The following is a 22,011-nucleotide window of genomic DNA, read 5'->3' as shown; positions in this document are numbered from 1 at the left end:
TTCGAGGCCAGCCTGGTCTACAAAGTGAGTTCCAGGACAGCCAGGGCTACACAGAGAAACCCTGTCTCGAAAAACCAAAAATAAATAAATAAATAAATAAATAAATAAATACTTTAAAAAAAATTTAAAAAAAGGAATGGGCTGGGTGGTAGAGTTAGGAAAGCCAAAAGGCAGGCCTATGACTGTCCCACTCTGCCCTTCAGGATACTCTGTGGCCTCTGTCCTGGGGCACTGGGTCGTCTGTCGGGAACCCTGGAGTTCCAGGTGCCAGATGAGGTGCTTGGGCTCATCTATGCTCAGACCGTGGTCTGGGTGGGAAGCTTTTTCTGCCCTTTACTACCTTTGATCAACACTGCCAAGTTTCTCATACTTTTCTGCCTGAAGAAGGTGAGTCTGAGGAGTAGTTTAGGGTCTGAGCTGATAGGTGTTGGAGGCTGTAGTCCTGGGCTAGGGAAAGGAGAATGGATATCAGGGCCCTGATTACTATGCTCTGAGGGTGGGAGGAGGGAGCTGGAAGTCAGAGTCCTATTGGCTCAGAGATCTGGGCCCAGCCCCGCAAAGGAGGTCAAAGCGCCAAGATAGGAAACAAGGAAAAGCAAAGGATTGACACTTGAGTTTCGCGTCTCTATTTCCTCTCCTCTCCCTACCAGATGACGCTCTTCTCCATCTACTCGCCGGCTTCCCGCACCTTCCGAGCATCCACAGCAAATTTCTTTTTCCCCCTGATACTTCTTGTGGGTCTGGCGATCTCTGCTGTTCCCGTGCTTTACAGTATCTTCCTGTAAGTATGCGAGACTTCTGCTTGTCCTTACTGTAGCCCTGCTCGATTGAATCCAATGTGTCTCCCCCTACAGGATCCCACCTTCTAAGCTGTGTGGCCCCTTCCGAGGGAAGTTGTCCATTTGGGCCCAGATCCCTGAGTCCATTGAGAGCCTCCCTCAGACTGCCCAGAACTTTTTCTACTTTCTGGGAACCCAAGCTTTTACTGTACCTCTTCTGATCGTCTCTAGGTGAGCAGTCAGAGTTTGAATGTGTGTGATTCAGTGTTTGAAGAAGAAAGAAGTTGGGTGCTGGGCACCAGAGTGTCAGAGAGAAGTGCCTATATACAACAGAGAAGTGGGGCTGGCCAGGATGCCTAAATCAAGAGCAGGAGAGTTGGAGTGTGAATGCTTAGGGTCTAAGAAAAGACATCTGGGTTTGGACTCCTGGTCTGAGGAAAGGAGGACTAGGGTGTGGATTTATGGATTTGATGACGGGGGAGGAGGTATGGAGCCCGAACCTCTAGTTTAACCTCTGGTTAAAGGGTCTGAACTCTTGGGTCTGAGGAGAACGGATAAAGACTGGTGTTCAGAGTCTCAAGAAGGGTTTTAAGGGATTTGAGGATCCTGATATTGGTTTCTTTAATTTACTTATTCATTTAATTTTTGTGTGTGTTGGTATTTGGACAGTGTGTCTGTCTGTGTGAAGTAATGAACTTGAGTTACAATTGTAAGCTGCCATGTGGGTGCTGGGTGCTGGGACTTGAACCCGGGTCCTTTGGAAGATCAGCCAATGCTCCCTTACGAGCCATCTCTCCAGCCTGGTTTCTAAGGAGTCATATGATGAAGATGATGGTTTTTTTCTAGAGTGATTTTCATTCCTGTCTTCCATAGCATCCTGATGATGTATACTGTAGCCCTGGCTAACTGTTACGGACGCCTCATCTCTGAGCTCAAACGCCAGATAGAGACGGTGAGCCAGGCTGATTTCCCTGAAAAGGGCTCTATGAGAATATGAAAGAGGAACATTGGTGAAAAAAAAAAAAAGGTGTGCTTCACTTTCACTCCTTTTTGCCCGCAGGAAATGCAGAATAAAGTCTTCCTGGCCCAGCGAGCTGTGGCTCTGAGCTCAACGAATGGAGCTTCCTGATAAGTCTAGCTGGACCTTGAGCCCCTCAGCTTCAGTGACTTCATATATCAAGGGATGGGACTCTCTCATCTCTGGAACCAAATCCCACGCCCTCTGCCACCCGAATGCTACACTCTCAATTGAACCGTATTAATAAACAACAGTCAAGGCCGCTATGCGTTTTGAAACCCCGTTCTGAAGCCTTGGACGGGGTTTGGGGAGGGGCCAGGTCCAAGTCGGCCTGAAGAGTTAGGTTGTGTCTGCGTAAAGGGATAGACTGGCAAGGCATCTCATCAACAGCCTCACCCAGTAGCGTCCGGGGTGGAGCAACTCAGGTTACAAATGCTTAGGATTGGCTGAGATGGAAGGCTCTCAGCCAATAATCTCTAACCAAGGCTAGGACGGGGCGTGACAATTGGCCCAGAACCAATGCACGAGCAAGGGTGGAACCATGGGGCGGGAGCATCCTCGAGCCAATCGGAAGTGCTGAAGAGTGGACCTGACAGTCTGAGGTCCGCACTGGAGCCATGAATATCTTGCCGAAGAAGAGCTGGCACGTCCGGAACAAGGACAATGTTGCCCGCGTGCGGCGCGACGAGGCCCAGGCCCGGGAGGAGGAGAAGGAGCGGGAGCGGAGGGTGCTGCTCGCTCAGCAAGAGGTAAGCCTGGGGACCGCCCAGAAGCGCGGCGGGCCTGCCGGGAGCGGGTCTGTGTGTTCGGCGATGTTTTTCTGAAAATCCTACGCTAACTTCCAAGAAACCTTCCTAGATTTCCCCACTGGTGTTGAGGGACCAGAGACTAGCATACTGGAAGAGTTGGACAAATATTCTGATTACTTTATAGGTTGCCCACACAGGTTAATTACTGATCACCCACTGTGTGTATGCTCCCTTCCTTCTGAGCGCTTGCTTTGAGAAATTCCCTTAGAACAACTTGGAGGGGTGCGGCCACCTTGCTCTGAGTGCAACAGCTTCAGTAAGGAGGGCAAAGGGAGGACAAGCTGGGGTCCACTTCGTTGGAAATGTCTTTTCTCCCTCATTGCTCCCCAAGAAAAGACCATCTGGAGGTTTTCTTTGAAACAGGGTCTGTGTATGTGTAGCCCTGGCTGTTCTGGAACTGGCTATGTAGACCAGGCTGGTCTCCAGCTCAGAGATCCGCCTGCCTGTTCCACGTGAACGCTGGTACTGAAGACCACACACGCATGCACAGACTAATAGTTACTCGATTAGTTTGGTTTACACTTAAGTTCCTTGGCCAATCTGATCATGAATTAGTGTGGGCTTAAAAAAAAGCTGGGCAGTGGTGACAGGGCATGCCTTTAATCCCAGCACCTGGGGGGCAAGAGGCAGGGTTGGATTGTATTTGGAATGGTGAGCTGGAGCCATACCTTGGATTCAGATCCTTTGTCCAGAAAGCAATGTTTGGCTACCTTACAAGTTTGGGAGTACATACATACTTGTGCTGGGGACTGAACTTGGAACTACACGCAAGGCAGGGGTCTGTGACTGGACAAGCCCCCTCTACCCTATACCTGAGTGGGGTTTTCCTTGCATCACTTCAGACTGGGAAGCCTCCTCCTGCTTTAAATCAGGGATCTTCTCCAAACTATCTGATAGCCCAGTTTACTGTTTAAAAACACCAGTTCTCCACTCCAAGTTAGAAATGGTATCTCTTCTGGCTCTCAATATTTCCATTCCTCCCCCCCCCCCCCTCAAGACAGGGTTTCTCTGTGCAGTCCTGGAACTAACTCACTCTGTAGACCACGCTGGCCTTGAATTCAGAGATCCATTTGCCTCTGCCTCCTGAGTGCTTGGATCAAAGGCGTGTACCACTGCCCTCCCTGCCCATGGTTCATTCCTGTATCCTCAGCACTTCTGGGTTCTGAATGACCTCCCTATAACTCTTCATAGGCCCGTACAGAATTCCTACGCAAGAAAGCCAGGCAAAGAAACTCAGTGCCTGAGCTGGAAGCAGCAGACCCAGGAGCTCCAAGTTCTGGCCCTGTGGACCTGTTTAGGGAGCTGCTGGAAGAAAGGAAAGGAGTGCCCAGAGGCAATAAAGAGCACGAGGAAGAGAAGCGTCGGGAAAAGGTAACCTGGCCTCATTTTTTGGTGGAATCATGGGGGTGGGGACTGTTAGGATATGGTGATAAGCACACAAAATTTAGAATTTGACTGAGAGAGATATTACCTATAAGTTGGTTACTGCTGTACAGCACTTAAACTGGCCAACCTTTTCTCATGGGACTTAAGCTTTTTTATTATTGAGATCACAACTACACAGACCAGGGGTGCTTTCCAATTCTCAATCCCCCACCTTGGCCTCCTGGGCCAAGTGTTGGGATCATAGGCATGCATCTGCAGACAGCATTTGTGCTTTTCAAACTGACTTGTACTGTGGCTCTCCTCTCTCTCTCTCTCATCCAACTTTGAAGGTGCTATCTCCCACTGAAAACTACTCCTCCACTTTGCTTTTCTGCAGGTTTTTCCTTAAACTGATCCCAAAGTAAGCTTCTCCCATCTTCCATTACTGCACAGGCCGCAGCCCTCCTTTTCTTCCTCCTTCTGCAGATAAGCCGCTTTGCAAAGCTGGTCCCTGAATGGTCTTCTGATTTCCCTTGTTAAATGACTGCCTACCAGTCCCTGTCTCCAGAAATTCGAGCCCTGGGTTTTTCTATTGCCAAATCTAGGGCTCCCAGAGGGACTGAAAAGACTATTTTGTTTTCTTGCCCCTGCAGGAGAGGCAAGAGAAAGCACTAGGCATCCTGACTTACTTGGGCCAGAGTGCAGCAGAGGCCCAAACTCAACCTCCTTGGTACCAGCTTCCCCCAGGGCAAAAGGGCTGCCCTTCAGGCCCAAGCCCAGATGAGAAGATCAAGAACCGATTGGATCCCTTGAAAGAGATGCAGAAGCACCTGGCAAAGAAAAGGCACAGCAGTGAAAGCCATCGTTCCCTAGAGGAGCGGCCTCAGAAACAACGGCCCAGAGAGTAAGAATGCAGTCAGACTAAAGATCATCATAGCACACCATCCAGGGGACCACAGAAAGGCTCAGCAGGGCAGGCAGGATGAAGCAGGCTTAGTATGTTGTCTAGGGAGACAGACTTACTTTGGGATTGTAAGAACAGCATCTCCTCTTATGGCTAAGGGTATGTGTGGATGCTTATGTACAGTATTTCTGAGATTTTTAATGTGCATGGGTGTCTTCTTACATCTCTGTGTACCACATAATGATGCCTTTAGACTACAAGGCATTGGGCCCCCTGAAACTGAACACAATTGTGTTCAGAATCAGAATATGGTGTTCAGAATAACCACATAGGTTGCTGGGACTCAAACCCAAGTCTTCTCAAAGAACAGCCTATGCTCTTAACCACTGAACCATCTCTCCAGTTGTTTTTTATGAAACTTTCTTTGCCACAGTAGAAAGCACCCCACAGATAAGATCCTACTTGACTTTAGTCCTCAGGTTTTTGAAACAGGAGACAGGGTTTCTCTGTGTAGCCCTGGCTGTCTTGGAACTTGCTCTATAGCCTGAGTTAGTCCCAAACTTGGGAGATCCACCTGTTGCCACCTGGAGTGCTGGGATTAAAGGTGTATACCACCACTACCTGACAAAGGTTTATTTTTATTTTATGTGCATTAGCATTTTGCCCTCGGGTATGTGTGTGAGGGTGCTAGATCCCTTGGAACTGGAGTCACAATTGTGAGCTGCTTTATATGGGTGCTGGGGATTGAGCCCAGCCACCAATTCTCACTGTTTATAAAATGGGGTTTTGAGACCAAAATTAAAGAATTTTGGGGGTTAGAGGACAAAAACACATTATTTGAAAACTTGCTTTCCTCCCTGCAGGCCACCTTCCCTAGAAAAGCTCCGTGCTGAGCGTCTTCAGCGGGAAGCAGCTGAGAGAGCTCGAGCAGAGGCCCTGCTGGCCCGGGTGCAAGGCCAGGTGTCCCAGCAAGGTCAGGTGGAAGCAGAAGAGACAGATGATCGGAGGCGACGATACAACTCCCAGTTCAATCCCCAGCTGGCCCGGCGACCCCGCCAGCAGAACCCAACTTCTGCCCACTGAACTCTCTTGGGGGGGATAGGGGAGGCCAAAGCTGCCAGCCGTCATATAAAACTATTTATTCATAAATATTTTCCAAAATGAAAATAGGTTTACCAAAAAATGTCCCTCACTGGGGAGGGGAGGAGGGGGCAGCCCTTGCCCCCAGGCCCCCAGGGTAGGGCAGAGAGGAAGAGAAAACCTCCCTATCCCTTCCCTGCTTCCTGGGGGGGAGGGTGTCCCATGGCCTTGGGCCTCCCCCAGTCTTCCAGGGCAGGGCCCTCACCTGGGCAGGGGGATCAGCATGCGGGGGAGGGGGAGGGTAGAGGGGGGGGCCGGTGTCACTGGAGGTCCCGGTCCTCCAGGTAGCGGTACTCAAAGGTGAAGCCTTCCTTCTTCCGCTGGCCCCACTTCTCGTAGTCAAAGTAGATGTAGGTGCCCTGGCCGGGGAAGAAGGTGGTCAGTGAGTGGATGAAGAGGGGGACTGTGATCTGGGCCAGGCAGATGAACAAGAGGCAGTTGTCAGGGGCATGGAGGTACCAAGCAATTGTCCTACATGTTTGCACTGTCATACTCCACCCTTGGTGATCTTAAGAGTGTAGAACGGGGCCAAGCCTGGGCCTGCAGGTACAAGCACGAGGCCTAAGCTTATTAAGTGACACTGAAGAGTAGGGCCCAACAGGTGGCCTACAATGCAACATATGCACATCTACATCTAAGTAGTCTGTGGAGATACACACTTCACTGTAACTGAGATCTGAGGGACTCAGTGCCCTAAGATAATTCGTGTCAAGGACCAAACCAGGGCAGGACAGAAGACTGACGTAAAGGCTGGAGAGCATATAGCATGAAAGCAGCTAGGTCAAGGGTCTGAAAGGAAGAATACAGAGGACAGAACAAATCTCTGTGAGAATGGGGTCGATGAGGCCCAGCTTGGTACCTGGAAAATGTGTATGGTGAGGAAAACGTGTATGGGGAAAGCCAATGTTAAACACACCAAACTGAAAGCAATAAAAATTCATGACGCTCACTGTATAGCAGGTACCATCAGTACTTACATGTTATTAACTCGTTTAATCCTTGTAACAACTGCATGAGGTGGGTGCTGTTACTCCCATTTTTACAGATATGGGGACAAAGGAAGAGAGGCTTGATTGACTTGCCCAAGATCACCCAATGGGTGACCAGCTGGCTTCAGGATATTTAGGGAGAGTGGAGTTACCAATCAAGTAATGGTTGAGACTCGAGAAGGCTGACTAAACAGAATTCCAAGTACACTCAAGTCCCTGCTCTGCTGTTTGCCAGGAAATGAAGGAGAAGGGGCCATTGGAGGTCAAGTTTTGGGAAATGCCAACTAGAAAATCCCATGCTTCCAACTAAAGTAGCCAGGACTGCATGGTGGAGGCAGTCAGCAGCTCCAGGAAGGCTTCTCTTTGGAAGCAGTAAGGACTCAACTAAAGCACTGAGACAGGACAAGTGGAGAGGGACAGTACCCCAGGCTAGGTGAACAACTTAGGGAACCAGCTTGGTCAGTCTATACTGAGCCCAAAGGAGAAAGGCCACCAAGGATTGAGGGTTGGGACTGGGTACACTAGCCATACCCCAATGGGACCAGGTTGGGCGGGCCCCTCACCTGCTCAAACTCATCTGTGATGGTCTTGGGCTCCTCGTGCCTCTGGAACCACATCATATACTTGGTGTGGAATCGCCAGGACTGCTTCTTTAGGGCCTTGGCTGCCAAGTACTGTGCCTTGGTTCCCTGGGAAAGAAAATGCAGAGGAAAGATCAGAAGGTATCCAAATTGAGTAGCCAGCAGGGGGACAAGGGCAGGGCATCAGGGCTGGACCCAGACTCCCACCACAGACCAGCTGGGGTGGAGAGTCCACTTGGAGACAGTGCTGGGAGCACAAAACATACCATGGTCAGAAGAAAATGAGACAGGAGGTGAGAATTGCTTTCAGAAAAGCTTTGAGAAAGAAGAGAAACTAATGCATAATGAAAGCTGAAAGGAGACGAAGTGGAAACTCAAGGGGAGAGGGGAAGGGGCTGACCCACTGCAGTTAAGAGGTCAGGCAGTTCTGCAGAGGTCTTTAGGTCTTGGGAGTGTCTACTGCACTTCAGCAACTACTCTCAATTAAAGGGTTTCCCAGGAGCTGAGAGCTCTTGGCAGTGGAAACTACATGACCTAGGGCCTGCAGCCTCTCCCTGAATCTTAGCAATTAACATGTTTTGGGACTGGGTCATGTTTAATTTGAGGGGGCCCAGGACTGGGATAGGGAGGGGTGCGGTCCCAGTGGCCGCAGTGGGACACCCACCTCGCCCCTCCAGCCCGAGGGGGGATGGCAGCGGTGGCGGCGGAGCTGGGGGGCCCGAGGCTGCCCCGGGGGCCCTGCTGTACCTCCAGATAGTAGAAGATGAAGAAGAGCGTCTCAGTTGACAGGCGCTGGTAGAACTCCACAGTGTCCGAGTGTGGGGGTGGCATCTGGTGGTGGTAGGGGGGTGTCGGGCAAGGGTTCCGGGGGAGGTACTGCCTGTGAACCAGTGAGGATTTAGTGCCAGGTGGCTTTGAGCTCCAGCCCTGCCTTCAGGAGTATTCAGAAGCACACTTCAACCTGCTTTAGGGAGCCCCAAGTCAAGTCCTCAGCACTTTGAGACGAGTACTCTACCTAGTCTCTCAGGACCCAGGAACCAGCTCCTCCCTCAGACTGGGGAGTCCCGGTCCCCAGCCCCTTCTGCAGCCCCTCACCGAATGCGCTCGGAGTCAGAGGGGTGGGGCATGTGGTGCCAGGCGGCCTCTTCCATGGCCTGTTGGTATAGCTGCTCCTTGGTGAGGGACACTGGCCCCAGTGGACAGACGCCCAGTGACAATGGTATGTTCACCTCTGACAGCTGCAGGGGTGGCTGGGATGAGGTGGGTGGTGCTGATGTGCTGCTCAGGATGATGTCTGTAGGGGACAGGCCATTAGGCCCTTCAATGACGAGGATGGGGTCAGCTCCTTTTTGGCCTTTGCCCTCCCTACCATCCCATAACTGTCACCTCGATCAGTTAGGTGTAACGTTGGCACAGGGTCCTCAATACCAGAGCTGATAGCTGCCCGTTCTGCCATGGATTTCAGAGAGCTGAGCGGTTCAGGGGCCTGGGAAGAGAAAGGGGCGAAGTCTCAGGACCTGAGCAGAGAATATAAAATGTACAGCCTCGGGGCTGGGGCAGTCAGCAGTTAAGAGCACTGGCTGCTCTTCCAGAAGTACCAAGTTCAATTCCCAGCATCCACATGGTGGCTCACAACCATCTGTAATGGGATCCGATGCCCTCTTCTGGTGTGTCTGAAGACAGCTACAGTGTACTCATATACACACACAATCAATCAATCAATCAATCAATAAATAAATAAGCAAGCAAGCTCCGGGCAGTGGTGGCGCATGCCTTTAATCCCAGTACTTGGGGGGCAGAGGCAGGTGGATTTCTGAGTTCGAGGCCAGCCTGGTCTACAAAGTGAGTTCCAGGACAGCCAGGGCTACACAGAGAAACCCTGTCTCGAAAAACCTAAAAAAAAAGCAGCTCAGCCCGATAGGCTCTGTACACTCTGCATGATCTGCTATTGCCAGCTCCCTATTTGCAAGATCTACCCATATAACTCTAAAACATGGCTATAGGGAAGCTGCAAATCTGAAGTCACCAATCACCATGAGATTTGTGAGAGTTCACTCTCCTCTATGCAGAGTCCATAACACATTCCAAAGGAAATGTGACCCTATGCAGTGTACAAGCACACACTTCCATAAAGACACCACATGCTGGGGGAACACCCACTGGACCGCTCACAGTAGTATGTATGCATCGTGAGAGGTGGTTGGCAGAACTGCAGGCTCTCCTGTTGCCTTAAGGGTGTCGACCATCCCTTGGGCATTCAGTCTCCTTGGGAACATCAGTGGGTTGGGCCTGCAGCCCCCACACAGCCTTCCCTGGTGAAGCAGCTTCAGGCTGGCTCTTCTACCCACTCTGTACGACTCTTCCATCACTGAAGCCCACCCACAGACCTGCACTCCAACTCTCTTGGAGGGACTCATTCTTCACTAGTCACAGCCAATGAGGCTGAGTTCTTCATGCTACCCTTCCCCCACCCCACCCACAGCCTTCCAGGACTCTCTCCACAAGGTGTCACTTTGCTTCTCCTCCTGTCAAAATCATGCTAACGCCATTATCACCCACTCAGGAGAACTTCTAAGATGTTTTCCCCCTAGGAAAGTGCACTCATTGGATTTCCTGTTCCGGGGTGGGCTCAGGACTCACACCTGAGAAACTCACCTTGATTTCTGGGGTGGTGCTGAACTGTGGAGGACCATTGAGCAGGGTACCAGCTGCCTTGGCTTCACTGAAGCTGGGTGTTGGAGAACTGGGGGGATTTACAGGCAGTGGCACCAAGAGGCTGGGTCCCCCTGAGTTGTTCCCTGAGCCTGAAGCCACACTCCCAGCCCCCGAAGGGGCTGCCGTACTGGATTCCTTTCTGGGTAAAGAATGGAGGAGAATCAAATTAAGATCCTTGAAGACAGATAGGCACAGATTATGGGATCCAAAAGGGGGAGCTGAGAGCAAGACAGCTGGAGCATGTAGAAAGAAGTGAATCCAACCTCTGGAATCCTCTTCAGTACAGCAGAGGTACTGAGGTGGGCAAACAGGATTTTAGGATCCCCAACAGCTTATGAAGCTAAAGGACAGGGGATTCACTGAAACAGTTTCAGAGTAAATGATTGCACAGATGCACATGGTGCAATCCCACTAGGGCTGGTAATGAGGCTAACAAGGCAGCAGATCTTTCATTAGTAATCTCATGTCAAGCTGAAGAAATGGAGGACTAGGATATTTTACTTGGAAAAGGGAAAAGCCCCCACACTCATGGGAGTCAGCTGCCTCAGAGCAGAGAACAGAAATGGGAAGACAGCGTAGTCTGAAACCCAGAGTAAAACATGTCCCAGTTGGTAAGAAGCAGGGACAAGAACCCTTGCTGAGGTGAAGAAAGGACACACTGGGTACTACCCAGGAAGGGTAGAACTTGGAACCCTAAAATAAGTAGCATGAGAGCCTGTGCCCACACACTGCCACCCCACAACTCACGAGGTGCTGGGAGCTGGGTTGTGAGGGCCCGAAGTGGGCCCAAGGGCTTGGCTGCTGGCACTGCTGCTCCCACTGCTACTCAGGGTCACCTCTGCAGGGCTGTCTGCCACAACCGAACTATAGCCTGGGGAAAGAAGGACAAGTGTAAACAGGCTGTCAACTACTGCCCACCTTGCCCTGTTCCCCAAACTGGTCTCCACTTACTGGTGGCACCGTTCTGCTTGCCAGCCCCTCCGCCTGTGCCACTGTTACTATTGCTGCTGCTCCCTCCGCTGCCACCACCACTTCCCCCGCTTGGCTGGGCACTGGGGGGCCGTGGCTGGGCATTGCTGGGCCCGCTGGCATTGGGTGGGGCCACAGCCTGGGCATAGGGTGCAGGAGTACCCGAGTTGTGGCTGGGAGCTGGACTGGCCTTAGGGCCCAGGGCACTTGTAGGTGCTGCTGGGGTAGAGGCCCCATTGTTGCCAGGGGTGGAGCTCAAGGCAGAAGTGGCAGGTGGGGGGCCAGAGGGGTAGGTGGGCGGCACAGCTGGGGACTGGGGGTGCTGGTTGCTGTGGACAGGCTTGGAGCCATTTTTGGCTGGAGACTGCAGGAAAGAAAAAAACAGAGGGTCAGGTAATAGACCAGCCTGTCCCCTATCCACCACCCTCTTATTGTCCTCCTGCCTTCCCTCTGACCTGCTATTAACTGTCCGCATTCTCTGAGGCACCTAGGAGACTTCAATCACCTTCATGTTTAAGTCCTATTTATTTCCAGCCCACTCAGCTGTCCCAAGTCCTCCCTGGACACTGTCCCTATAGCCCACATGAATCTTACAGGGGTTAGGTTAAGACAAGAGACCAAGGGAAACTCTCAAATACCCTGAGACCTAAAGAGGTGACACACGCTTTTGATCCTAGCACTTGAGAGGCAGAGACAGGCAGAGCTCTATGAGTCTGAGATTAGCCTTGTCTATTCGGAGAGTTCAGGCCAGCATAGGCTACAGTGAGATGCTCTTGCCAAAGAAACAAACAACAACACAAAAACAAAAACCCCAACCTCAATTTGCAATCAGTTGGATCAGCCCAAATGTTTAAGAGTAGGGGAACTGGGGCAGTCTATTCCTTCTCAATGTCAGCTAATCATGAAACTATAAAAATGCAGTGTTCCAGAACACAATGACCAGGGCATCCCTACTTAAACTACGCTCCAACAACCAGGCTGCCATGCCAAACTGCCTCCTAGCCTTCTGACCACACACAATTAATAAAACTGGCCATTCACTTCTTTCCTGGGACTACTGCTTGACAGTCAAGGGGCCTGATAAGGTGGCAGAACTAAGGCCACCCCCATGATTTCTTGCCCCACACCCTCACTCCATTATTCTGGCTGCTCAACCCTGGTCCCCAAATTAGCTTCATTAGTGTACACTTAGGTCCTCCCACCAGAGACTGTCCCTTCTATTAGCCTAGAGGAGCTCTGGGCTCCTTCAACAACGTTCTTGTCTCCTAAGATATGTTCTTACGAGAAATTGACAGAGCTGAGTTTATTCACTAGGATCTAAAGGAATTCAGAAGTGTCACATACTGTCTTCCTCTCTCAGGAACTGCTTCCTGCAGTACAGCACAGGCAGTCTGACTTTCTGATCACTTCTCAGGCTGTTTGGGTCCTTGAGAGACCAAAGAGTCCTCAGTCCAACAGCCCACCTCTCATACTTCCTAACTTCTTGCCACAGTTTCCTGTGTGACCTGCTGCCGCCCACAGTACCACCCAGTCTTCCTCTATAAGCTAGACAACAGGCCACCTCAACCACAACACTGGTCATCACCCTGCCCTCAGGGTGGCACTGTTTCTGGCACACCTGTCCCAAGACCCCAGCATTGTGGCCAGCCCTCCAGCTTCAGAAATTTTGGAGACCACTCAATAAACACATTACAAACCATCAGATTTAGACTTGGACCCACCTGGCTGACTTCACTATCTGTTGAGCGGCCTCTCTTCTTATCATCTTCAGAGTTTTCCTGAGGCAGGGGAAGTGAAGTAAAAAACTCTGTGACCTCCAGGGTCTCAAAACAGAGGGCAATCCTTTAAGGACACAGGAGGGCCCTTACTATTCTCAATCTCTCATAGGCCCATCTGACTAGCCTTGTGCTCCAGAGCTGTTCCAATACTCAGCCTGAAATTTTGGTTAACACCTAAAAATCTGAGTCAGCACTCACTCACTCACTCACTCCCATCCTGGGAAGCAACCAGGACTCCTTTCCTTACAGACTTTGGCCCTGGATCCCTGTCAGAAGGAAACACCCAGCTGCTCAGCTCCTCTGGCTTTTCACACTCCAGCTCCTCCTCACTACCACCACCAAAGACCCATATGCACCCTAAAACTGAGTGGAAACCCAGAGTCTACCTTTTGGCTTTTTATATCCGTTCCACACTAGGAAGGACCTCAGAGCACAAAATGCCTAGAGCTCACTTCCTGAGCTGCCCTCTCTAAGGCAAGACTAGGCTTTTGACTCCTCCATGATCACCCTCTTATTAATAACCTCGGACACTTACCGTAGTGCAGTTTGCTGGGCTGGGTGGGATGGGAGAGCTGGAGGTTGTTGAGGTGGGTGTACTGCTAGACTGGTTGAAGATCTCGTCCTCCATGTGGCTGTGGCTGGGGGGGGAGGTGGCGACCAGCGCCTGTGCTGTGGGGGGGTAGGGGAGCAGCATGCTTAGCTGGTACAGCCATGCCTCCTGCCCTCACCCTCTGTGCCATGAAGGTCAGCCCAGGGCCTCACGAATGTCCTCGAGGTCCAGGTCGTCATAGAGGAATTCGTTCTCTTCGAAGTCGGGGTCCTGGGATGAGTCCACGTAGTACTCCACATCATCCTTGATCTTGCGGATGGCATCAACCAGGATGGAGTCATTGTCCAGCATACGCAGGATGGTCTCCAGCATTCGTACATGGTAGCGGTGCTTCTCGATGTGCCGCTTCAAGCCCTCAATCCGGTCCTGCTTCTGCTGGCGAGTCCAGGGCCAGGCTCAGGGGCTGCAGAGCACCTGGCCAGCCCTCCTGCCCCCACAGAACCTGTCCTCAGTCCCCCATCACTAGGGTACCCCATAGGTGCCTCTGCTCCAGCCCCTTCTAACATGGGCCAGTGAGAAGTCTGCCCATCCTCTGTCCCAGTGAGGACAATCTGAGGTTTCTGACATCTCAGGATCCATTTCTCTCTCTCCTCAAACCCCCTTTGGCTCTAAAGATCCCTAGAAACCTAGAATACCTGTGCTACCCTCAACTTGGCCTCTGCCTGGCTTGCCTGTCAGCAAGTCTTACCCAGGCCTCCTACCATTCTGACCTCTCACTGCAACAGTAATGACGGTAATAAGGGTAGAGGCCATGGGAAGGAGACTGGCTGTCAGTTTACCATGGCAGCCACAGAGAGCTCCTGCTCTTCTCAAGGTTCCAATTCCCTTCACAACTTAACACCGTAGTGCCAGCTCCAAATTCCTCCTTTTGTCCAGGATCTACCCTTTTCCCTCCCAGCGACATCTCTCTCACTTCCCATCCCATGAGAACCTCCTTCCCTTGTGACACCATTAAGGAGACAGAGTTGGCATCCCTTTGAACCCACACCCTTAAATCCTAAAGGTGTAAGATTCGGGACCCTAACATATGACTTTGGCCCAAACCATTTCCAGGTTTCCCACAGCAACTGGTTCTTAGAGACATACCAACCTCCTCCCGAGATCCTGGGGAAATCTTTGGAGTGCTGTGTACCTTCCCAATTTGGTCCTTCCTTCAGGTCTCACTATGTGGTGCCAGCTAAACCTAAATCCATCTTCACCCAAACTACTCCTAACAATGGCTACACTGTCTATCCAAATGTCCCAATATCCTGTCTCACCTCCTCCCTATACAACTCAGCCAGCTAAGCTGCCTCGTTTCTGTCTTTTCAATCTCTACCCCAGGTGTATCTTGGGCATCCAGGACCAGACTCCTATGAGCCCCCAGATGCCCTCTGTTCACAGGCCACCTCCACCCTTACCCCGTGGTGCCCCCACCACTCACATCCTTGTCGCCTTTCTTCTTGCGTGTCTGTACCGACAGTGACTCCACTTCACTCTCAAACTGGTCCACCTGCATATTTAAGGTGTCAATGGTGTTCTGGGGGAAGAGAAGGGAAGAGGGGTTTGTCCTCAAGGCCCTGGTATATATTTAAGCCTGGGCTGAAGTGCTTACTTTCTTCTCCTTCCCAACTCACCGTGAGCCACTGGCCAACTTCTTCCTTCTCCTTCTGGGCAGGATCCACCTTCTGAGCCAGACCCAGACCCTCCTTGCTATAAGCTTTGGTTTTGGTCTCTCGTTCCACAACTTTGAACCGTTCCATTTGCTGTGAAGAGTATAGTTGGCAGAGGTGCTCAAAGATGGGATAGGAGTTATAAGGGCCAGCAATGCTAGAAACACCTGAGCCCTCACTTCTGCCCTTCCCTTAGTTGTGGAAACAATACTCCTCCCAAGGACTCGGTAGTGACTGCTCCATCTCCACCTTCTTTGGGTCCCAGGAGCCTGACCATATTCCCACCCCCAAAAACCCCCAGGCTCTGGTTTCCTACCGTTTCAATGAGCTTGCGGTTTTCGATAAGCTGCCTTTTGTCCTTGATCTCATTTGATGCTACCCATGTCTTGATCTGGTCCCTCAGCCGCTGAAGGGAGAAACAGCAAGATAATTAGGCTGTAGACCTGGAAACAGGGGCCCTCAATGACCTTTTCTCCCTGGGACCCAGCAGTCCACTGTCTCCATCCCTCCTCCCATAGGACACAAGAGTCCATCCCCAGCCCCCTCACTTGTAGCTTCTTAATCTCCTTCTTTAGGTCAGCCTCATACTTTTCTTTCTGGTTCGCGTTGGCTGCATTGTGGAGCTGAGGGATGAAGAATTCAGCAGTCAATGTGAAAGTGGCTGCCCAGAACTCGCCATAGCAGTAAAGGTCCAGTCTCTTTCTTCCTTGGCTGGGAAATCTAGGATCCCCTCCCCACAATCGATCTTAGAGATGCTTCCCTGGTCAAGACCCCAAGACCCTGAACCTCTTCTTGATTCTTTGCCCTACAGACAACACAATTTGAGGTTCCTAGGCCCTTACCTTTTGCCAAATATCTTCAAACTGCTCCACGCCTTCGGACACCTTCTTGAGGCAGCGATCAATCTCACCTGGCCAGGGAATAAGACTGTTAGGATCCTGCCAAGATTGCAAACATCCAGAGAAATTCCTGGAAGGAAGGGCATGTAGCCACAGGAACAGTAGACAGTCTATTACCTTGGAGTTTGCGCTTGTCCGCCATCTTCCCTGCCCTACAGACGCACTCTCTTCATACTCTCTTCAAAATGGACGCTGCTGGGAAAAAGTGGGATAGACTTAACATCCATTCCTTGGCTGGTCCAAACTCAAGAGTCATGGATATGGATAGGAATCATGGGGTAGGCAGGATGGTAGAGGGAAGAAAAATTTACTTGCTCTTCCCTCACCTGACAGAACTTAGGGCTTTGCACATACAAGCACTCTTTCATCTAGCTACATCTCCAGCTACATTTCCTATCAAAAAGGGAGATCTGGCCTGTTCTTACATCCCTTCAGTTGGCAGACTGTACAATCTGGGAAACAGTTGAAACAAAGAACAGTATATCTTATTGGTGGGCCTCTTGACTTAGGAAGTAGAAAATGTCTAAACTACAGACTATCTGCACTCTAGACGACACTAGAGCACAGGCAGCACAGGTAGACTACTGGGATAGAAGCATTAGCCCTAGAAATGGCACTTTCTAAACTGAGGGGCTGAGAGCAGAGGTGACTGGGAGAGGCCACTCTAGGTAGTCACAGAATACATGAGGCTAGCAGCTCCTGGAAAGGCTAAGAGGTGTAAGCTGAAGGGGAAGAGAGACATGAAGATCAAGACCCACTCACGCAGGACAAGGCAGGATGTCAAACAGGAGGGCCTTACACTTTTGAGAAATTTATTCCACAGCAGAAGCCTGACACTAAAAATGGCTATAGAAACTTGGGAGCAGGAAGCAGCACCTCAAGGAGGGCGATGGTAAGATAGAAATCTCAAAAGATAAAGAGTGAACAGATCTGCACACATGGAGGAATTCCACATCAGATAGACTGGCAATTTATACTCAGAAACATGAACCCATCAGGGAGGGCAGAAGCCAAAATGTACAGAGACACCTATTTTTATTCTGAAGGAAGCGGAGTTTAATTCAGAAGGGCCTGAGGACAAAGGACTGAGGAGAGGTCTGTCAGCAGGGAAATCCGCACTACAAAAGTTGACACTGAAACAGGGCGTCCTGGAAAGACCCTAAGAGGGTTTATGAGTTCCTAGCACAAGCTGTATGTAACCTTCTCCCCCATGGGTATAATATCAAGCAAGGCTCCAAGAACTAGACTGACACAAGGCAAGGGTGCCCCAATATAGTTCTTAGCTACAAAGGCAGCTCCACTCCCAGAACCAAGAGTTTCAACCTGGAGGGTAGCCAGATCGAGGGTCCTTAACATCAAGGAAACTGGAGTATCCAGAACAGTCTTAACAAAAGGCGCCATGTGGAAAATGTTTCAGCCAGCCACCTCATGCACAGCACAGCAGAAAAAAAGTAAAATCTTTCCCTTTCCTAAACAGGATCTTAGTATATAACTCAGGATGACTTTTAAACTCACATTCTTACTTTGTCCTCCCAAATGCTGAGGTTACAAGAGTATACTGCCGTACCTGGCTCAGTATTTTCACCTGTACTAATCATAGCATGGGAGCAGATTCAGAAAAAGATGCCTACCTAGAGTGGATGGGGCTAGTGCCTTCTCTGAAAAGGAATTTAAAAAATTAACTCTGTAGGGTCCCACTTTGTGGGGAGGTAGCTATGGGTGGCACCTAGACTGTGGGGACTTAAATATCTTTAGGACCTATCAAAGAGCGAGAGCGCACACAGCACTCTCAATAGAGGATTAGCTGACACACCATACTACAGGCAATCTCCAGGAAGATGAAGCAACCATCAAAGGAACTCAGCAAACAGCCCCATAGAGGAGACTGAAGTAGGATAAGCACCTCTGACCTAGGGACCTTGCAGGAGGTATTCAGGATCTTGACCAGGAGCGAGTCTTGGCTCTAATATCCATCAGCACAGAGAAGCCTCTCTCTATACCAGGGAAGAAAGAATGTTCAACAAGAGCTTATTACACTACTCACTCTGTCCCAAGAGCCTGTAGGAGGGTTCTGGGCAGGCACTGCAACCTTAAGGTGAGGCCTTATCCTAGCTCCACATTGAAGTGGTTGGGACTGCAGCACAGAGGAAGAGGGGATACAGGCTTGCAGCAAGAGCAATAAACCACGGCAACAAAAGAACAACAGAAGTTCTAAAGGGGCCAGAAGCAAGGCACCAAAAAACAGGGGCAACAAAGGGCCAGTGAGTAGGCTCAGCATATTTTCTTGCCATCAAGCCCAACAAAATTCAATTTCCAGGATTTACATGGTAGAGAGAACCAACTCTCATCAGGTGGCCTCTACCTTCCACATGTATGCTCCTGGCATGTGTGTACATGGGAAAAGCACCTAAGTAGACACACACTCTCTCTCGTTTTCTTAACAATCTACAAAACAAGTAAACATCTACAAAACAAGTAAACAAATACATGTATGTTGGTCCAGCACGTTTAATCCCAGCACTCGGGAGGTGGAGGCGTGGTCTACATAGTGAGTTCCAGGCCATCCAGAACTACATAGACTCAAAAAAAACAGATAAATGTAATAAAAAAATAATTAAGGGCCAGTGAGACAACTGACTAGGTAAAGGTGGTTGCTATGAAGTCTGGTGATCTTGATTCAACCCCTGGGTTCCAAAAGTGAAAACAAGAATCAACTTTTCTCTGACCCCCACACATACCTGCCAAGGCATGCATGAACATACAAAAAACAAGATTTAGCAGCTCACAACTGTCTGTCTATAACTCCAGTTCCAGGGGACTCAATAGCCTTCTCGGGTATAGCACACATACGGTGTACTTACATGTGTGCAGGCAAAGTACATGTAGACTAAAAATAAATTTAAAACTTAAAAACCCAAACAGATGTAATACTTCAGCCATCAATGCAGGCACAGCTGTGATTAAAAAAGACAATTATCTGACTGGGCAAAGGCTCCAGAGTAGAACAAGGCCCACAGACCCAGGAATTTGTGTTTTGGAGGCTGGAGCCACAGCCAGAGTGGAGGCAATACCTTCTCTCCACATAAAACAAAACAAAAACCACTTCACACGGAGAAGGTGCATATGCCGCACAAGTTCAGCAAACAGAAGGGGCTCGGGCTAGAGCCTCAAAGTAGAGGTGCCACTGCAGAAGACTGCCCATCCCACTTCCCAAGTCCTGCTCTAGGAGGCCATCACTACAGGGCCCTTTTGAGGTAAGCAAATACCTTCACACAGAATATATGTACAGATGGTGAAGGGTCTCAAACCGCATGGAGGAAGCTGGGCATCTGGTGGAAGCTAAATCATTAGGAGCCTCTGTCCACAGCTGTAGCAAATCCTCAAATCAAGTACTCAAAATAGGAGCCAACAACACAACAATCTATAGAACTTTTCACCACAGGTGCCAAGGTGTCATACAGACCTGATGAAGGTGTACAACCTTAATTTTGAAGCCTGGTACTGCTAAGTGGCCACATAAGCATCTAGGAGCATGGCACAGGGCTAAGAGGGCTCACACTGAAGCCAGGAATGGTGGCAAGCAGCACTCAAAGTGGAACTTGAACCTAGTGGAGGATGCTGGTGCTGCTACAGGAGGATTCTCTGAGGTAAATAAAGTAGACCCTGGTTAGAAGTAACTGTTGCCTCTGGAGAGGCCCAACAGCAAAGGTAAGGAGAAACCCACACCTTGAAAAGTCACCCCCTAGAATCTTTAGTCCCAAGCAAAGTGATCACAGTGGTCTCTCACCCAGGTCTCAGACACAGCACAAGAAACCATCACTTCACAGAAAAACCACAACGGAGGAGTAACACTAGCCAGGGACACCCACACCCAAGAGTATCCTAGCCTCACGGTGGGTACGAAGGTGGTGTGGCCATCTCAAACGCAAGAAAGGGGATGATGCCAATAGCAAAGAAGGCAGGAACTTTACCTGGCAGGTGACAACACTACCCCACAAAGACAACAACTGCAGGAAGAAAGGCTACCCCTTACACTGCCGGAAGACTCAGGCGAGGAAAGCTAGCAGTCCTACAGAGTGCCAGTTGGGTGAGATGGACCGTTCTAGCTCTGAAACGCTTTCACTCAGTGGATTTCAATTATAAAAGATCACATATTCACATTGGCTGGGCAGATGAGAATGGAAATACAGAGACGGCAGTCCAGGTGATGAGCGGGGAAGGGAGACAGTGAGGAACCCCCTAGCTGAAGGACAGAAAGCTAATCCTAAGAGGAGATGCCAGTCCCAGAACCGAGATACGGCTGTTTAGAAGTGCTTCAACTGTCCCAACAGGAGAGCACCAACAGCGGAAAGCACGGAGCTCGCATTCCACCGACACAGATCTAGAAAAGCTGAGTGGCCCTCACCACACACAGCAGTACCACGACAACTAACCACTTAGGAAGCTTCATCCACCGAGGCAGACAGCGTGCATCTTAGTGGAGCCTGCATCCCCAAAGCTAGACTCCGCTGATACCCCACCTCAAAGATGTAAAAGATGTGAAGCCAGGAAGTGAGCAATACCGTACAGTCCTGAATCCAAGGTTTGGGGAGGGAGTGTTAAAACAAAACACACATACATACATACATACACACACACACACACACACAAAACCCCATGCTTCCTTAAAAAGAAGATTGGTGGAAAGGGGCCGCTAGGAGACTTCACTGCTAGAGCTGTAAGGACTAGGTGGAAACTTTGGCTTAGGCTCCAACTCACAACGTTAACTGCACCCTCGGGTCTTGGGGACTTTTTCCTCCACAAGATCCTTCTCTTCCAAAGAGGCTTCCCCCTATCAAGACACCAACAAGCTGGAGCTTTCGGGTGCACTGAGGCAACGCTCCCGAATGGAGCTCCCGGGGAAGGCATGACTGCAGGAGTGGGCCCCGCGCCCAGAGCAGAAAGACCCCTCCGCGGCCCGCTGCGCGCCCACCGCTCCAAGCCCAGCCAGACGCGGAGGAGGGCGGGCACCTCGCACCCGGGGCCGGCGCTCTGCCACGCGGGAGTCCGGACGCGGGAGGACAGGGAGAGGAGAGGGTCCCCGCCCGCCCGAGCCGAAGCTGGGCCCGAGCGCGCGGCCAGGGCCCGGCGGGAGCTGAGGCCGTGTCGCGACAGGCGGCAGGGTCGCGGAGCAAGAAGTCGGCCGATGGAGCGGAGGGAAGAGGGGAAGGGGTCCGGCCCAGTCGAACCTGACGCTCACCGCAGGAGCTGGCGCCGCCGCTGCGGAGCGTATCGCGACGGGCGAGGAGGGGGGAGAGAGAGGCGAGCGCCCGCCCGCCGCCTTTTTTTTTTTTTTTTTCCTCTTTCCTCGCGCCCCGAGCCCGGGCGCTATCGCGATAAGAGGGCGCGAAAGCCGGAAGTGGGGTTGGGTTGTTGATAGAGGAAGTGGGCCCGGGATTGTTCTAGACGACCGAGTAGGGGATTCAGGGATCAAGGAAAGGCCCGGCAGCGGCTGCCGACGGCTCCACGGAAGCTGAACGGGCCCGGTCCAAGATGGCGGCGGCGGAGGCCTCCCCTCCTCTCTTCTCCTCTCTGGCGCCGGCCCGCCCCCGAGCCCCGAATATAGGTCCGTCATTGCTCCCGCAGCACGTCGCTCGGCGCCGTTAGGCGCGCCCCATTGGTTCCTAGCGAGAATGAGGCCAGCCCCTTCATTAGGATTGGCTGCTCTCTGCAAGGCGCGGCGTTCGATTGGCCTCCCGCTCAGCTTGCTTGGATTGGCTCGGGTGTTTCTTCCCGGCTCCTCCTCCTCCTCCCCTCCTCAGAG

At 51.1% G+C, this 22,011-nt stretch overlaps 3 protein-coding genes across 9 annotated transcripts in view; 2 read left to right on the top strand and 1 right to left on the bottom strand.

Annotated features, from left to right (window-relative positions):
* Tmc4 (transmembrane channel like 4) overlaps positions 1-2,060 on the top strand; it is a 13,380-nt gene extending 11,320 nt beyond the window's left edge. The window contains exons 11-15 of the mRNA XM_021219473.1: positions 204-387; positions 651-781; positions 855-1,010; positions 1,653-1,731; positions 1,840-2,060. Coding sequence (XP_021075132.1) covers positions 204-387; positions 651-781; positions 855-1,010; positions 1,653-1,731; positions 1,840-1,908 — 619 coding nt within the window. The 3' untranslated portion in view covers positions 1,909-2,060. The remainder of the gene's footprint in view (positions 1-203; positions 388-650; positions 782-854; positions 1,011-1,652; positions 1,732-1,839) is intronic.
* Positions 1,919-6,964, top strand: Leng1 (leukocyte receptor cluster member 1). Its single transcript, XM_021219476.2, has 4 exons — positions 1,919-2,546; positions 3,798-3,977; positions 4,625-4,875; positions 5,739-6,964. Exons 1-4 carry the CDS (start codon positions 2,415-2,417, stop codon positions 5,956-5,958), a joined length of 783 nt encoding a protein of 260 aa, XP_021075135.1. The 5' UTR covers positions 1,919-2,414; the 3' UTR covers positions 5,959-6,964.
* Cnot3 (CCR4-NOT transcription complex subunit 3) lies at positions 5,991-21,775 on the bottom strand. Of its 7 annotated transcripts, none has more exons than XM_029532220.1 (19): positions 21,437-21,775; positions 20,967-21,039; positions 16,326-16,400; positions 16,152-16,219; positions 15,858-15,932; positions 15,626-15,715; positions 15,274-15,402; positions 15,081-15,176; positions 13,810-14,032; positions 13,583-13,716; positions 12,991-13,047; positions 11,252-11,633; positions 11,048-11,171; positions 10,241-10,439; positions 8,972-9,071; positions 8,681-8,879; positions 8,333-8,465; positions 7,568-7,693; positions 6,000-6,374 (listed from the first exon to the last, which is right to left on the bottom strand). In XM_029532220.1, the coding sequence occupies exons 3-19, from the start codon at positions 16,348-16,350 to the stop codon at positions 6,276-6,278; spliced, it is 2,259 nt and encodes a 752-aa protein (XP_029388080.1). In that variant the 5' UTR covers positions 16,351-16,400; positions 20,967-21,039; positions 21,437-21,775; the 3' UTR covers positions 6,000-6,275. The 7 variants fall into 7 exon arrangements, with proteins under 7 accessions (XP_021075129.1, XP_029388080.1, XP_029388081.1 ...); XM_029532221.1 differs by having other exon boundaries at positions 21,448-21,775; XM_021219470.2 differs by lacking the exon at positions 20,967-21,039 and having other exon boundaries at positions 5,991-6,374; positions 13,810-14,029; positions 21,448-21,775.
* Between the last annotated feature and the right edge of the window lie 236 nt (positions 21,776-22,011).

This window comes from Mus pahari, chromosome 19, assembly GCF_900095145.1.
Source record: "Mus pahari chromosome 19, PAHARI_EIJ_v1.1, whole genome shotgun sequence".
NCBI lineage: Eukaryota > Metazoa > Chordata > Mammalia > Rodentia > Muridae > Mus > Mus pahari.
This window is presented reverse-complemented; position numbering and strand designations above follow the sequence as displayed.

Excerpts from the sequence above, each read along its gene's own strand:
- Leng1 (XM_021219476.2), top strand. The coding sequence starts at position 2,415 with ATGAATATCTTGCCGAAGAAGAGCTGGCACGTCCGGAACAAGGACAAT. Across the intron at positions 2,547-3,797 it reads TGCTGCTCGCTCAGCAAGAG|GCCCGTACAGAATTCCTACG; the intron begins GTAAGCCTGGGG and ends AACTCTTCATAG. Across the intron at positions 4,876-5,738 it reads CAGAAACAACGGCCCAGAGA|GCCACCTTCCCTAGAAAAGC; the intron begins GTAAGAATGCAG and ends TCCTCCCTGCAG.
- Cnot3 (XM_029532220.1), bottom strand. The coding sequence starts at position 16,350 with ATGGCGGACAAGCGCAAACTCCAAG. Across the intron at positions 11,634-12,990 it reads CAGATAGTGAAGTCAGCCAG|TCTCCAGCCAAAAATGGCTC; the intron begins GTGGGTCCAAGT and ends TCTTTCCTGCAG. Across the intron at positions 9,072-10,240 it reads GCACCACCCCAGAAATCAAG|GCCCCTGAACCGCTCAGCTC; the intron begins GTGAGTTTCTCA and ends TTCTCTTCCCAG.